The sequence below is a fragment of the Tenrec ecaudatus genome, chromosome 10, assembly GCF_050624435.1.
Source record: "Tenrec ecaudatus isolate mTenEca1 chromosome 10, mTenEca1.hap1, whole genome shotgun sequence".
Taxonomy (NCBI): domain Eukaryota; kingdom Metazoa; phylum Chordata; class Mammalia; order Afrosoricida; family Tenrecidae; genus Tenrec; species Tenrec ecaudatus.
This window is the reverse complement of record NC_134539.1, coordinates 6,004,711-6,018,251: the sequence shown is the minus strand read 5'-3', so window position 1 is coordinate 6,018,251 and position 13,541 is coordinate 6,004,711. Positions and strand designations below refer to the sequence as shown.

The 13,541-nt window shown below is 50.1% G+C and overlaps 1 protein-coding gene across 3 annotated transcripts in view; it reads left to right on the top strand.

Moving 5' to 3' along the window:
- The window catches only part of GLIS3 (GLIS family zinc finger 3), a 439,975-nt gene that overhangs the window by 406,042 nt on the left and 20,392 nt on the right, over positions 1 to 13,541 (top strand). For all 3 annotated transcript variants that reach the window (XM_075559880.1, XM_075559879.1, XM_075559878.1), the window contains one exon: positions 1,450 to 1,625. In XM_075559880.1, the coding sequence (XP_075415995.1) occupies positions 1,450 to 1,625 (176 nt within the window). The remainder of the gene's footprint in view (positions 1 to 1,449; positions 1,626 to 13,541) is intronic.

Below are 13,541 nucleotides of genomic sequence, written 5' to 3'. Positions count from 1 at the left end.
AGCCGGCAGTTACAAAGCACAAGCTGTCACGTTCGAGGCTAGGGATCTCGATGCTGCCAGCACTCGCCTACAGGAGAGGATCAATACGATTGCCCATTTCACATCCGTGATGGCACCTTATTGAAGCACAAGACGCACCCCATCTCCCTCTGAGAACCCAAAGGCTAGCTGTGACTGACTTGTGCTCCTGCTCAAGGCGACTCTCTGACACCCCCTGGAATGTTCTTTGCTGAGCACAGAACCCCGTCCATTCTCTCTGATTCTGCATTTCCAGCCACCCTTGACCTTGGACGTGTACACTAATTTACTCCTGGCAAAAGACTATGTCTTGCTTAAGGAGAACAGGATTAGAGGGGCGTCGAGTAAGGGCTCGTGGCACTTCCTGGACATCAGATACGCCTTCCAAAGCGCAGTGTTTATGGGCTACGTGTAAATGAATCAGAAACATATGGATTCGGTTTCCCCTGAAATGCAGAGGGGTTTTAAAGTTAACAGAAAAGGGGCCTAGCCAAATGTGCTTCGGATTTCACCACACCCAAGATATTCGAAGCGCACGTTAGGAAGCTTCACCAATCCCGACCGTCTCTCACTTCTCCCCAGGGCGAGTCTCTTCCATTTACTCATTCCCCAGTTGAGATTTTGCCATGGCCTCAGGTGACTGCCCCATAGGGTTCCCTGTAAATGTTTACAGGAGCTCTGGTCACGCTGTGTTTAAGCTTGGGAGTGCTGACCGCAAGGTCATCGGTTTAAACCCACCAGCCGTTCCTTGGGAGAAAGAGGAGAACACTGCTCCTGTCAAGATTTACACCCTTAGAGCCCCAGCCGAGGTCTCTGTGAACTTGGAGCGGTTGAGTAGTCTTGGGTTTGATCTTGTAGACGCTCAGGCCTTTCTCCCAGCAGCCATTGGATCGGTTCAAACCACCAAACTCCCGGTTGGCAACCAAGTGCTTAATCGGTGTACCACCGGGTCTCCTTTCCGTTGAGGTTTCCTGAAACCAAACCAAACCCACTGCCTCTGAGTGGATTCCACCTCACAGAGAGCAGCAGACGGTCTCCTTGAAAGTGTACATCGGGGGTGGGGGACCTTTCTCTTCTGCCAGGGCCCTGTGGGTGTTGAGCACTTCATCCAAGAGCTACACTCACACAGCAGTAACTCTCTAATGTGACGGCTGGAGCGACTTCTCTTTGTGGAGGGAGGTGGGTGACCCCAGCTGATATTGAGGAGTTGGGGGCCTTCTACGGCCCAAGGGCGGGACCTCCCCAACCCCTGCTCTAAATCTATAAATGGCCTCCTCTTTCTCCCGTGCAATGGCTGGTGGGTTAGAACCATGGACCTTGCAGTTAGTGTCCCAGCACTTCACCCAGGCAGAGTAGGGTGCCAGCACCTGGCTTTGACGCATGTTTCTATGCGGCGTCCCTCATGGGTTCCTCTTCCGGTTGTTTCCCCAGGTTTGCCCCTTCTGCTTCGTCTCCGCACCACATCAGCCCCCGGAGAATAGCAGCCCCCTCCTCGATCTTGCAGAGGACGCAGGCCGCCCTCCCCCTGCCGCCGCGGGGGGCTCACCTGAAGTCCTATCAGCCAGAGACGGGCTCTTCCTTCCAGCCAAACAGCGTCCACGTCCACGGTAAGTGGGGCCCCGGCAGACGCCAGGGTGGGTCCCAGAAGGGCTGCCATCCCCTTGTTTCTCAGCATCTGTCCCAGTTACTGGCTGTGGGCTTCAGGGGCTCTGATACATCCCAATCCAAGACTTGCACGGATTTCCTTTATGATTTCATACTCTGAAACCCTAGGACCTTTTCCTGGCTTGAACCTTAAGAGGCGTCTGGCTTCTGAAGCCCCAGAGAGGTCTGGCAGACAGTGCCCATAGACAGGCCTTGACAAACACATCTTGTTTTCTACCCAGGGGACAGAATGTCAGAGAGCAGGGCTCCGCGTCCTCCATTTTGACAGGAAAAAAGGAAAGAAACCAAATTCACTGCCATCCAATCCATTCCAACTCACGGCGACCCTGCACGAGAGTAGCCCAGCCCCTCTGAGTTTCCCAGACTGTAGGAAGCCTCGTCTTTCTCCCAAGGAGCAGCCGGTGGTTTTGAACCGCTGATTTTGAGGTTAGCAGCCCAACTTATAACCAGAAAAGAACTACTTGAGTCCCACACAAGGGGGCTGCAAAAAGTTAAAAACTCCATCATCTTTTCCATTGTATGTTTTCCATGAACTCTCTCTGAAATCAGATTGTACACCCGTGTCCCTATCTCTGTGTCCGGCTCTGCTCCCTTCTTCAAAGCCCAGTGGAAATACCGCTTCCCCATTGAAGCCTTCTCTGGGTACCTCTCCCCACTCCATCCATCCCCTCCCCCCACACACCCAACTTGACTGTTGTCCCCTGAGCTATAAACGCTAATTCCTATCAACCTTATCTCTTGGTTAGTGTTTATCTATAAGTACACTTTTATCTGTAAATAAAACTTCCCTCGACTCTTAGTCTGTAAGCTTCTCCCCGGGGTAGGATTTTCTGTTCCATCCGCTTGGCTTTCTGAGAACTCGGCGCAATGTTTTGCCTGTGGTACAGATTGATCGGTGAGTGCGGGACGGTGGAGGGAGGGGGGCCCAGGAGACCCACAATTGTCTCTTCACACAGCACACCTCCTGGAGACTGACCCCGAGCATGAGCATGCGTGGGGCCCTGAGTCTGGCATGATTGACTTGCCTTTTATTATTCGTTTCCTTTAAGCTCATTACACAAAGTTAGGTGAATCTCTTACCCGAGATGCCCAGAAAAGTGAATGGCCAAGTCCTTTAGCCCTTAGCACTGCAGATCCCTGAGGTCCTCCTGGGCCATCAGAGCATCTATACATGCCATCCCCTCACGTTGAGCATTTATGACTTCCCGCTGGTACCCGGACCTGCTTTATCTGAGCTACGACTCGGAATTAGTGGACAGTGTCCCCCCAAACAAATCTAAATCACATTCAAACCCAGCGGGAATGTGAATGAGTTTACAAAGAAGCCAGACGTTCTGTGGAGATAGGCTTGAATAAGGACACCAAAGAAAGGGACTGATGGCTCAAGAGGTGACGATGACATACAGGCAGCAGGAGGAGAAAGACCTTGGGGTGTGCCGCGCCACCCCTCCCATCCATCTCCTGCTGCTCACATATTCCCTTCACTCCCACCCTGCAACCAAGGGTAGCCACCAACTGGTTACCAAGAAGTCAGTTGACTCCTGCCGGTCCCCCAGCCCCCATGCCACCACCCGCCCTCCATGTGCGGCAGACGAGACCTTGTCCCCATGAGTTTGCTGAGGGTGCATTTTCCAGAAGGGACTGGATAAACCCCCCCCCCCCCTTGCTTCCTAGCAGCAAGTGGGCTCCCACATCGTTTGAGCTCATGATGATGCTTAGCTTCTCCTGTCTGGTCCGTCTCTTCTTAAATGTTCATGTATTTCGTTAACCAGCAAACATTTATCAAGTGCCTACAGGGGAAGGGCAAAGATGTGTACGAAAGACATCGAGGAGGCGCGGCCTTCTGTAGGGGTTCATCTAGCCCAGCCCTACCTGGACTGAGGTGGCGCGATCCTGGTCCCCTGTGTTGAGAGCTAAGCTGTCGTGATCCCCTCCAGGCAGGTGGAGCTCTAGGTTTCCAACCACAAGGCCAGCAGTTTGAAATCATCAGCCAATCTATAAGTGGAAGATGAGGTTTTCTACTACCATAAAAAGTACAGTGTTAGGAAACCCACCGAGGTGGGGTCCTCTGTGGTGCCTGAGTTTGAATCAGCTTGAAGGCAGACAGTCGAATGAGGACATGAACAGTCTCTGGTGCCAGTGAGACTCATGGAAATCCCATGCTTGTCAGAGCAGAGCTGTTCCCATGAGGGCATTCAGTGGCTGCTTTTTGACAAGTTGATTGCCAGGCTTTTCCTTAAAGGTGCCTCTGGGTAGACTTGAACTACCAACCTTTCAGTTTGCATCTGAGCATTTAGACTATCTGCTCCATCCCAAGCCCCCAAACCAAACCCCTTGCCATCGAGTCCCTTCCAACTCAAAGCGACCCTACAACACAGAGCAGAACGTGGGGGTTCCATGCCCGTAAATCTTTACAGAAGCAGACAGCCTCATCTTTCTCCACAGAGCGGCTGGTGTGTTAGAACCACCAACCTTTGGGTCAGCAGCCAAAGGCTTTAGCCACTGCCCACCCCAGGGCTTCTTTGCACCTATGCAGAATCGGTCCTTGATTCTAAGACACGTGTTTTAACATCCCCGACATGTCTCCCAGTCAGTGGCCTTCTATAACTGACAGGGCTTTTTCTTTCTGGTATCATCTGAAATCATGGAGCCTATCTCACCCCGCGTGCTGTCCTCCCAAAGAAATGTAATGTAACACACCTTGATCCCAACTGCGTGTGGGGTGGGGGTGGGGGGCGGAGGAGCAGTGCAGGGGGAGCCCTGGTGGTGTAGTGATTACAAGTCGGGCTACAATCGGCAGGGTTAAGAGGTTGAACCCCCAGCCAGCCACTCCTCAAGAGAGAGATGAGGTTTCTCTACTCGTGTAATCAGTTGGCGTCTTGGAGACTCCAAGGGCAGTCCTGCCTGGACCATAGGGTCACTAAGGATTGGCACTGACTGGATGGTAATGAGTTTTGTGTTTGGTGTGTAGCAGGGCAGAAGGGGGAGACTCACGTATGTTCAGAGGGGACAAGAAATGGAAGGAAGCGCTCTAATGAGCCAGTTTTTCTATCAGGAGGCCAGGAACATGGTTGCATCTTTATTTCTGCTTTCTCAAGAAACCAAAAAGGGGTTTGGAATTCGACCCATTTGAATGCAAATGCCAGTCCAGGGAGAACTGACTGAGCAGGGGGCTGACTTGTCTTCTCCCTAGAGGAGGAGACGTCCCTCATGTGCTTGGTGTTGCTTAGGTGGGTGACGCAGTACTGGAGGGAAGAGAAGGGAGACCGTCTTCTCGTTAGTTGCTAGTCGCCACTGACTTAGGGTGACCATTTTTTTTTTTTTGTAATTGCAGACTTGCACCCTGTATTATGAAATAGGGCACTTTTTCTTCTGCTTTTTTTAAAAAAAAAATCATTTTATCAGGGGCTTTTACAGCTTTTATCACAATACATACATGTGTTATGTCAAGCACATTTGTATATATGTTGCCACCATCATTTTCAAAAGATTTTCTTTTCTACTTGAACCCTTGGTATCAGCTCCTTGTTTTTTCCTCCTTCCCTCACTTACGAGCCTTTGATCATGTATATATATATATATATATTTTTTACATGCAGTGATCATTTCTTAACGGGTTAAGTTTGTTCAGGGTGCCTTTCGGCCTAAGTGGGACTTGTGTTTGGGGATGCGGGAATCTCCTGGCATGTAGAGAGGACTAGGAACCCTGTAGGGAACACCGTGACACATGGAGAAAAGGTCGAAGCTGCCAAGGATTTAAGCAGCAGTCGAGAGACCACATGGCATACTGCTTTAGAGTAATCTGTTACACCAGACCTCTCCGGGCATTGACAAGCAAAGATGCTACTTTGAGACTTAATGCACTCCCGCCCCACACCATAGAATTCCCAATTGCCTTGTATACGTATGAAAGTGTACATCGAATAATGAAGACTGAAGAAGAATCAAAGCACTTACTTATGGTCCTGCCAAAGAGTATTGGACGTCCCGTGGACTGACAAAAGAACAAACAACTCTGTCTTGAAAGAAGTACAACCAGGACGCCCCGGGGAAGCAAGGATGGTGAGACTTCATCTCACATACCTTGGGCATGTTCTCAAGAGAGCCCACTCCCTGGAGAAGGACATTGTGCTTGGTAAAGTGGAAAGGCACCCCCAGAAAGGAGGTCTTGGATGAGGGGGATGGGCACAGTGGCTGCGGCCAGCGGCTCCAGCACAGAAGCAATGATGAGGATGGCACCGGGCCAGGAGGTTCCTCACTCTGCTGTGCACAAGGTCACTGTGAGTCACAACCCACTCGCTGGCCCCTAACAATAACAACCACCGCATAGATGGCTCTGCCTTCTGGGGATCCGCAAGATGGTCAGATCCTGAAGAGTTGGGGTTTCATGACTGAAGAAAACAATGAACTACTACAGATTCAGTGTTGCTACTCACGCCAGGCTCCTTGGTACCCAGCTCGGACCGCAATGCTCTGGGTATTGTTATGAAAAGGTGTTTTGTAAGATGGGAGAGTGACACTCTTTCACGTTTCCTCACCTGGATGCCTGGATCCAGCATCGTGGAAACAGGCACTTCAGCCCCTCTGAAAACTAGATTGCGGAACTCCCACACAGTGTCAGTGTCAGGGCTGCTGCTGCCATTGCTGGAGGGAGGGAGTGCCTGCGGCTTTCGCCAGCATCTTCCCTCTTGTCCTCTGTTCTCCCCGCAACAGCAAGAGGTCAGGAAGAAATGCCATGGCTGTATTTTTAGAGATGGGAACGGAAACATTTAAGAACATGAAGTGTTGGGGCGTTGCTGCCTTGGTAAAATACACAGGCACCTTGAACAAAAGGTCCTTCCTCCCACAGCATGATTAATCAACCTGTGTGCTAGGTCAAAGGCACACGGAGAAAAACAGGTGTCTACGTATTTCAGATGAATCGGTGCATTTGAATTATGGGGCTGGCAAAGACTATTGAGAGTACCGTGGACTGCCTAAAGAACCAACCAATCTGTTTGGGAAGAGGTACAGCCATCATGCTCCTCAGACACACGGATGGCTAGAACTTGTCTTAATGCACTTTGGACATGTTGTCAGAAGAGATCAGTCCCTGGAGAAGGACATCATGCTTGGTAAAATAGAGGGGTCACAAAAAGAAGGGTGGCCCTCACCGAGATGGATTGACACGGTGGCTGCAACAGTGGGCTCACACATAACAATTTTGAGGACGGCACAGGACCGGGCAGTGTGCTGTTCTGTTGTACATAGGGTCACCTTGAATCCGAACCAACTCTATGGCATCTAGCAACAACATATATTTCAGGGGTGGGGACCTTGGGCTTGTACTGTGTACTTGTACATAGATACTGCTGCATTAAGTCAGAGTCCTGGGAAGGTAACACTCCGAGACTCTTGGTCTCATAGATGAGGAGAGTTAATCCATTGAGTTTGATCAATCCACTGAGTTAATTGATACTGTGATAGTTAGGTTAACTGTGCCAACCTGGCCAACAGGAACATGTGGGTGGAGATTAGGTCACAGTTTGATTGAAGGAGAACGATAAATGGCTCTGCTAAGCCTGTCCCCTCTCACTTGTTCTCCGGTGATTGACCAACGTGTTGCTGCTTTAGCTAGTGCTCTGCCTCAAACTGTGAGCTACACTAACTGGGTCAAGCCAACTGATGCATCATGTCGGTAGAGCTTGAGGCTCCTTAGCGGCTCCTTCGAGACCTACTTCACCAAGCTGCTGGTGCGTACATCACTTGAGCTTGAAGCTGGTGGATCCTGTCATGGCCAATCTGGCTAAACCCCCAAGATGTTGCTGACCCAGCCTGCTGTCTGCTGCCCAAGGTCAGAGACTCTGCCTGCCTTTCCTGACCTTGGACCCAGCAGCCCACAAGATTTGAAGGATTTCTAGTATATTAACTGTTCCACGAAAATGAGTCGAACTGAGCCCTCTGTATTGATTGCTGTATGGGCTAATTAGCTGTTATATTTCTTCCTGCAGTATAAACCTATCCATTGATATAAAATCATAAATGTCCTCCGTTTGTTTCTCTAGACACACTCTTGCTAAGGGTGTGCAGAAGTCCTGTCCCAGGAGTGAACCAGGACCGCAGAGGAGTTTGGTGGGTTCTCCGCCTTTTTCTTCCATCCGCTGGCGTGGCACAGCTCGGAGGAAAGGTGGCCCTTCTGTTAGTGCTTGAGCTCAAATAGTGGGTTTTAGGTCTTTGTTTAGGCGCCATCTCCAGGTCGTCCCCGCGTGCATGTTCGTCCTTTCTGTATGAAGTAAACATGGGCTTCTCATCGTGTGCACCGGTTCTTCAGGCTTTGCTCTCTCCTTAGGGTGACCTTCTTGCCCGGGAGCCTTCAGCGTTTGCCTGGATTAGTTGCACGCGAGTTGGTATTTGTGGATTCTGTAGGGTGCTCCTGGATGATGTCTTTCTCGGTGTCCTCATCACTCTGGGTGGTTGCGATGCCGTGGAAATTGCAAGAACATCCCACGCACAAGCTTCTTGCTTTGGGGCCCCTCCAGAGAAGGCGGAGCTAGATCAGGAAGTGTTTATTGGGCACTACACCCCTTGTGTGCCAGGCAGACATGAGTGGCATTCCACGAACACCTTGCGCCATCAGAGGAGTGGTAGAAGGCACCCGGTGCACGAAGAGAGGGGCTATTGGAGGGGACGTTTGAGGTGGGTTGTGAAGAGAAATTGTCAGGCAGGGGAAGTAGGGATAGATATCCCCAGTGGAGGAAACTGAAAAGGCACCGGCTCATCCACAATGACAGTGTGGAGTCAGGGGACCCGACCCATGTGTATCCCTGTGTGTCGAGGACAACTGTGGTTCATGGACCATCCCACAGAGGAGTTTTCTGAATGCCATCACCAGGACTTCCTTGAAAGGTTCCTCCGGGTGGACTCGATCTTCCATCCTTGGGGCTGGCAGCCGCATAGGTATTTACACCAATCAGGGACTCTTTCACAATGCAACCACAACACACATCTGACGTTCACACAGACTACCATCTACAGGTGTAAGATGGAAACACACAGGCAACTCATTGCCATCTGGTTGACTCCAGCTCCTCGCGACCCCGTGTGTGCCGGAGGCCTGCGCCCCCGGAGGTTTTCCATGACTGGGGTGTCCCCCCAGTAGACCACTGAGCCTTTCCTCCGAGGCACCTCAGGATTGGCACACACTGCCCGCTTTTGGGTTTAGAGCCCAACACGGATCCATCTGCACCACCCAGACCTCGTTTTGCAGGGCTGAGAGGGACTGATGGACAAGACACCATTAGGGAGCACGATTCAAACCACGCCACCGCACTCCCCAGCGCTGGCCCCTCCAGATTTTCCAGCTGTCAGCACAAAGATGTCCATCATCCAGGGCCTCGGATTTCATTTCAACACGCCACGGAGCTCTGTGCAGCAGGAGGTGGGAGCTGACCAACAGGGAAGGCTCCCGTCCTGTCTTTCTCCCCATGGAAAGTGCCCCTCCTGTAGGCCCTGGAAGCACCAGCCCAGTCACCTCCCAGACAATGGAAGCATTTTCCCACCTCGGTATGGAGGCTAAGCTTGTCAGCTCAGTTCAAATTGACTGCATCCGGGAACAAAGGGTTTCCACCCACCAACAGGCCTTCGGAACAAAGCACTCTGTAAATGGCTTGTCCTGCTGCCGCCAAAGCATCTTTCAAGCTATAGAAATCTCTGAGCACTGGTATTTAAATGGGAGCCGAGGTGGCAGGTACACGCTTAACTAACTTCCTCCCCTGCCAGCTGTTTACAGAGAGCATTTGTGCCACAGGACCTTCCCGGACAGAGTGCTGTTGTGGGGATCCAGGGATGATCTCATTTCTGGGACATGAAAGCGTGAAATGGTTAACCGCTTCGGGGCTTTTGTTTTGTTTTGCTTTTAAGGCAAGCTGTAAGGACAATAAACAGACTCTCCTCCCAAGGGAAATAGAGTCACATCTGTCTCTTGTGAAACAATGAGAGGAAATCTAGAAATGCAAGAATTTAAGCCGGGTTCTCTTCGGTGTATAATCTCAGGCAGGCAAAGGAGATGGGCTCTGACTGCCTGGTGTAGGAGTCTTCATTTAGGAAGCTGTGAAATACTCAGCAAGAGGAATGTGCCATGAACACACCACCGTGTCACGCTTGCATGTTCGTGTCAGCAGGAACCAGGGAGAGGCACTTTTTGGTAACGGCCATGATGTCTTTTATGCCCGCACAGTCCTATGGATTGGTGGTTCCATTCGGAGTACGACTTGATGACTCATAAATGTATAAGGACTCTCAGTTTACTCCGTTGCATGCAACTAGGGCTTGAGTAGTTCTGTAATACCGATGTTAAGTCACAGTGTGCACTTGAGCCCCGGCTGCTGCAGAGACGAACATGCTTATCTACCAACCAAAAGATTCAAGGTTCGAGTTCACTGAGACATCTTAGCAGGGAAAGGCTGGTGGACTACTTCTAAAAATTTAGCCCCAGAAAACTCAATGGCTCACAGTTCTGCTCTTAACACATGTGGGGTCCCCAGGAGCTGGAATTGACTCAGCAATACCTACATTTGTGTGTGTATCTATAGCTATCTGTCTATCATCTACATGTATCTTCATTACAAAGGAAATCAGGAAAGGTGTGCATCAGGGCTGCCTCATTTCACCACACTTGTTCAATCTGTCTCTTGAGCAAATAATTTGAGAAACTGGTCTCGATGACAAAGAAGGCAACATCAGGATTGGAGGGAGACTCCTTTGTGATCTGCGGTATGCAGTTGACATAATCTTGTTTGCTGGAAGTAAAGGCCTGAGGCACTTCCTGATGAAGAACCCAAACTAGCACCATGCAGACGGATCACCCTTGAGCCTTAAAATCAACGAACATCTTCACAACTGGACCCATCGGCAACATCTTGACACATGCCGAAAGGGTGGAGGTAGTTTAGGATTTCGTTTTTTACTTGGATTCACAAACAACACTGTGGAAGCAGCCATGAGGACATCACGAGGTGCAATGCACTGGGCAAATCGGCCACAGACGACCTTGATAAAGTAGTTAAAAAGCAAAGATTTCACCTTGAGGACTAAGGTGCACCCGGCCTGCGCCATGGCTTTTCCCGTCACTCCCTCCCTCTGCTTGCGAAGGTTGGACATGAATAAGGAAGACCAGAGAAGAAATGATACATTTAAATTATGATGTTGGCCAAGAATATTGACTCGCCCACGGACTGCGAGAAGAATGGACCTGGAGAAGGAGCCCTGGTGGTGTAGTGGTTCTGGTGGAGGCTGGGGCTTTGAACTTCCGGGAAGAGTTCCGGGCTCAGAAACTCACAGGGGCAGTTCGACTCTGTCCTCTAGGGCGACTTGATGGCAGGGAGTTTGGTTTTGGTTTTGCAAGTAGGATGAACAAATCCCTCTGAGAAGAAGTCCATCCGGAGTGCTCCTTAGAAGTGAAGATGGAAAGTGGCCCTCTGAAATACTTTGGGCGTAGCAGGAGAGAGCATTCCCTGGAAAGGGACATCGTGTTTGGTGAAGCAGATGATCAGTAAAATAGAAGATCCTCAATTAACACAGTAGCTTCAAAAATGGGCCCCAGCATGGCAGTGGGTGTGAGGCTGGTGCAGGATGGACGCTGCTTTGTTCCCTTGTACAGAGTCACCACGGGTCCGAGCCAATGGGACGGCACCCCCAACAACAACAACAACATATTCCCATAAGTGTTTTTTCACACACACGTATTTCTGCGCGCTCTCCTCTGGAAGGCTCTCTAACAGAGAAACCACTTCTTTCCTGGGCATCTGCATTTTCAGGTTGCTGCCCTGTGTGATGAGCAAGTTTTAATGTGGTCATCAACACTACAGAGAGCTCTAAGAAGAAGAAGAATTGAGTCACAGAAACGGCTACTTGGCCTTTTAAAAATGGTGTCTGTAAAGCAATTTTCTCTCTTACACTCTTCCAACGGAAAATGTAAGTCGACTCCTTTCAACATGATGCTTTGGTTTCTTCACCAGAACTCAACTCTGTGGCAGAGAAGGAAGAGATCCCCCCAAATCTTAATGTCACTAACGGCTGCGACTCCTGTGTCAGGTAGCTTCGTGACACCTGTAGAAACTTGGTGGTGGTGGTTGTTAGGGGACTTGGAATCAGCTCCAACTCACAGCCATCCTATGAAGGACAGAACAAAATATGTGGGCGGTCCTTCGCCATCCTCACGATTGTTGTGTGGTTGAGGCCCTTGTCGCTGTTGCCGAATCGGTCCCCCTTGGTGAGGGCCTTCCTTGTTTCCCTAGCCCCCTGCTTTACCGAGTGGCATGTCCTTTTTCCAAGGGACCGGTTTCTCCCAATCACATGCTCGAAGCGTGTCAGATGGAGTCTTCCCCATCCTTTCTCTGAAGAGCAAGCTTATTTAGTAAACATTATTACAGACTTAGTGGTTTGTTGGGTTTTTTTTCTTCATGCTTTGGCACTGGTCCAGGTATAAATAATCTGTCTTACGTCTGAAACTCATGAATTTAGCCTCTAAGGAATGAATGTAGGTTGTAAAAGCAGGTGACCTTTTTTTGTCTTAGCCTTTATTGTCGGGGCTGCTCGGTTGGGCTTCTCAGGGCTGACTATATTCACAGCAATCTGTCTTATAACAATTTCTTTGTAGATATGATAAGCAGCAGGTGGTTTTGAAGGGGCAAGGGGGTGAATTCTTGTAGATGGAGTTTCTTTTAAACTAAATAGAGCCCTCGCCTCCCCAGCACATCAGGAATATCTGAATCACTGTAGTCTCAGCTCACTGGGATCATAACAACACGATTTTTAAAAGCCTCCCTGACAGCAAGTCAATGCCGACTCATAGTGACCCCATAGAACAGGGGAGAACTGCCCCTTTGGGTTTCCAAGATTGTAACTCTTTACCGGAGTAGAAAGCCTCGTCTTTCTCCCGGGAGATCATAAAGCACAACAAATAGAAGAACAAAACCAGTAAAAGTCTAGATCTGGCTTGACCCCCCCCCCCCCCCGCCACTGTCCGATCCTCCGGACTCAACACCACATTGTAAAATAATCTGTGTGTCCTTGGAAATTCAACTTGGCTTTCTCACCTCTTTCTGGTCACAGGAATTCCCCCTCTAACCAGATTGTTCTGCGTCAGCTCCCCGTTTCATTCTTTTGCAAGGTCTTTGAGAACTTGACCTTAAGATGCAAGTCTGTGGTAGTAAAAACATGCAGACATTTTTCTAGGTCGTCAGAGCAAATCTGCCACCCCTCCCCCTGCTGTCCTCCCTCCCCAAGGCCAGCCCGCCATCCGTCACGTGTCCGAATGCCAAACCTGCCCCTCATCTTCCTAGATTTCTTCATCAGAGGATGGAAGGGATTCTGGGGGGTCTGAATTAGCCACGTACTTTGCATCTGTGGCTTTTTTTTTAATCCTTGTTTTTATCAGTACCAACGAGGACAGCAGCACTGCTTCCTGTTTATGTTGAAATGCATCTTGTAATGAATCGTTCCAACACTGTTGTTAGTTGCCATTGAATCAACAGCTTTCCAATGGCTCTGAGGCTTGGATCGGGAGTGGGGTGGGTGGGGGTCCCTTAGTCCTCAACGCTTTGACGCAGGAGCCACCTTGGGAAGCGTGGGGATTGCCTGCTCTCTGCTGCAGAGAAGGAACCCTGGTGCCGGAACGATGACGCCTGGGCTGCTCACTCACTGAACGGTCAACTGCTGGAAACAACCGACCATTCCTTGGGAGGAAGATGGGGCTTTCTCCTCCCACGAAACGTACAACTTTCCTCCAGTTCTTTAATGCTTCCTCCCCGTCCCCCTCCACTATCATGACCCCAAGTCTGCCTTATAAATCCAGCTAGACCAGAGAATGGACACGGGTA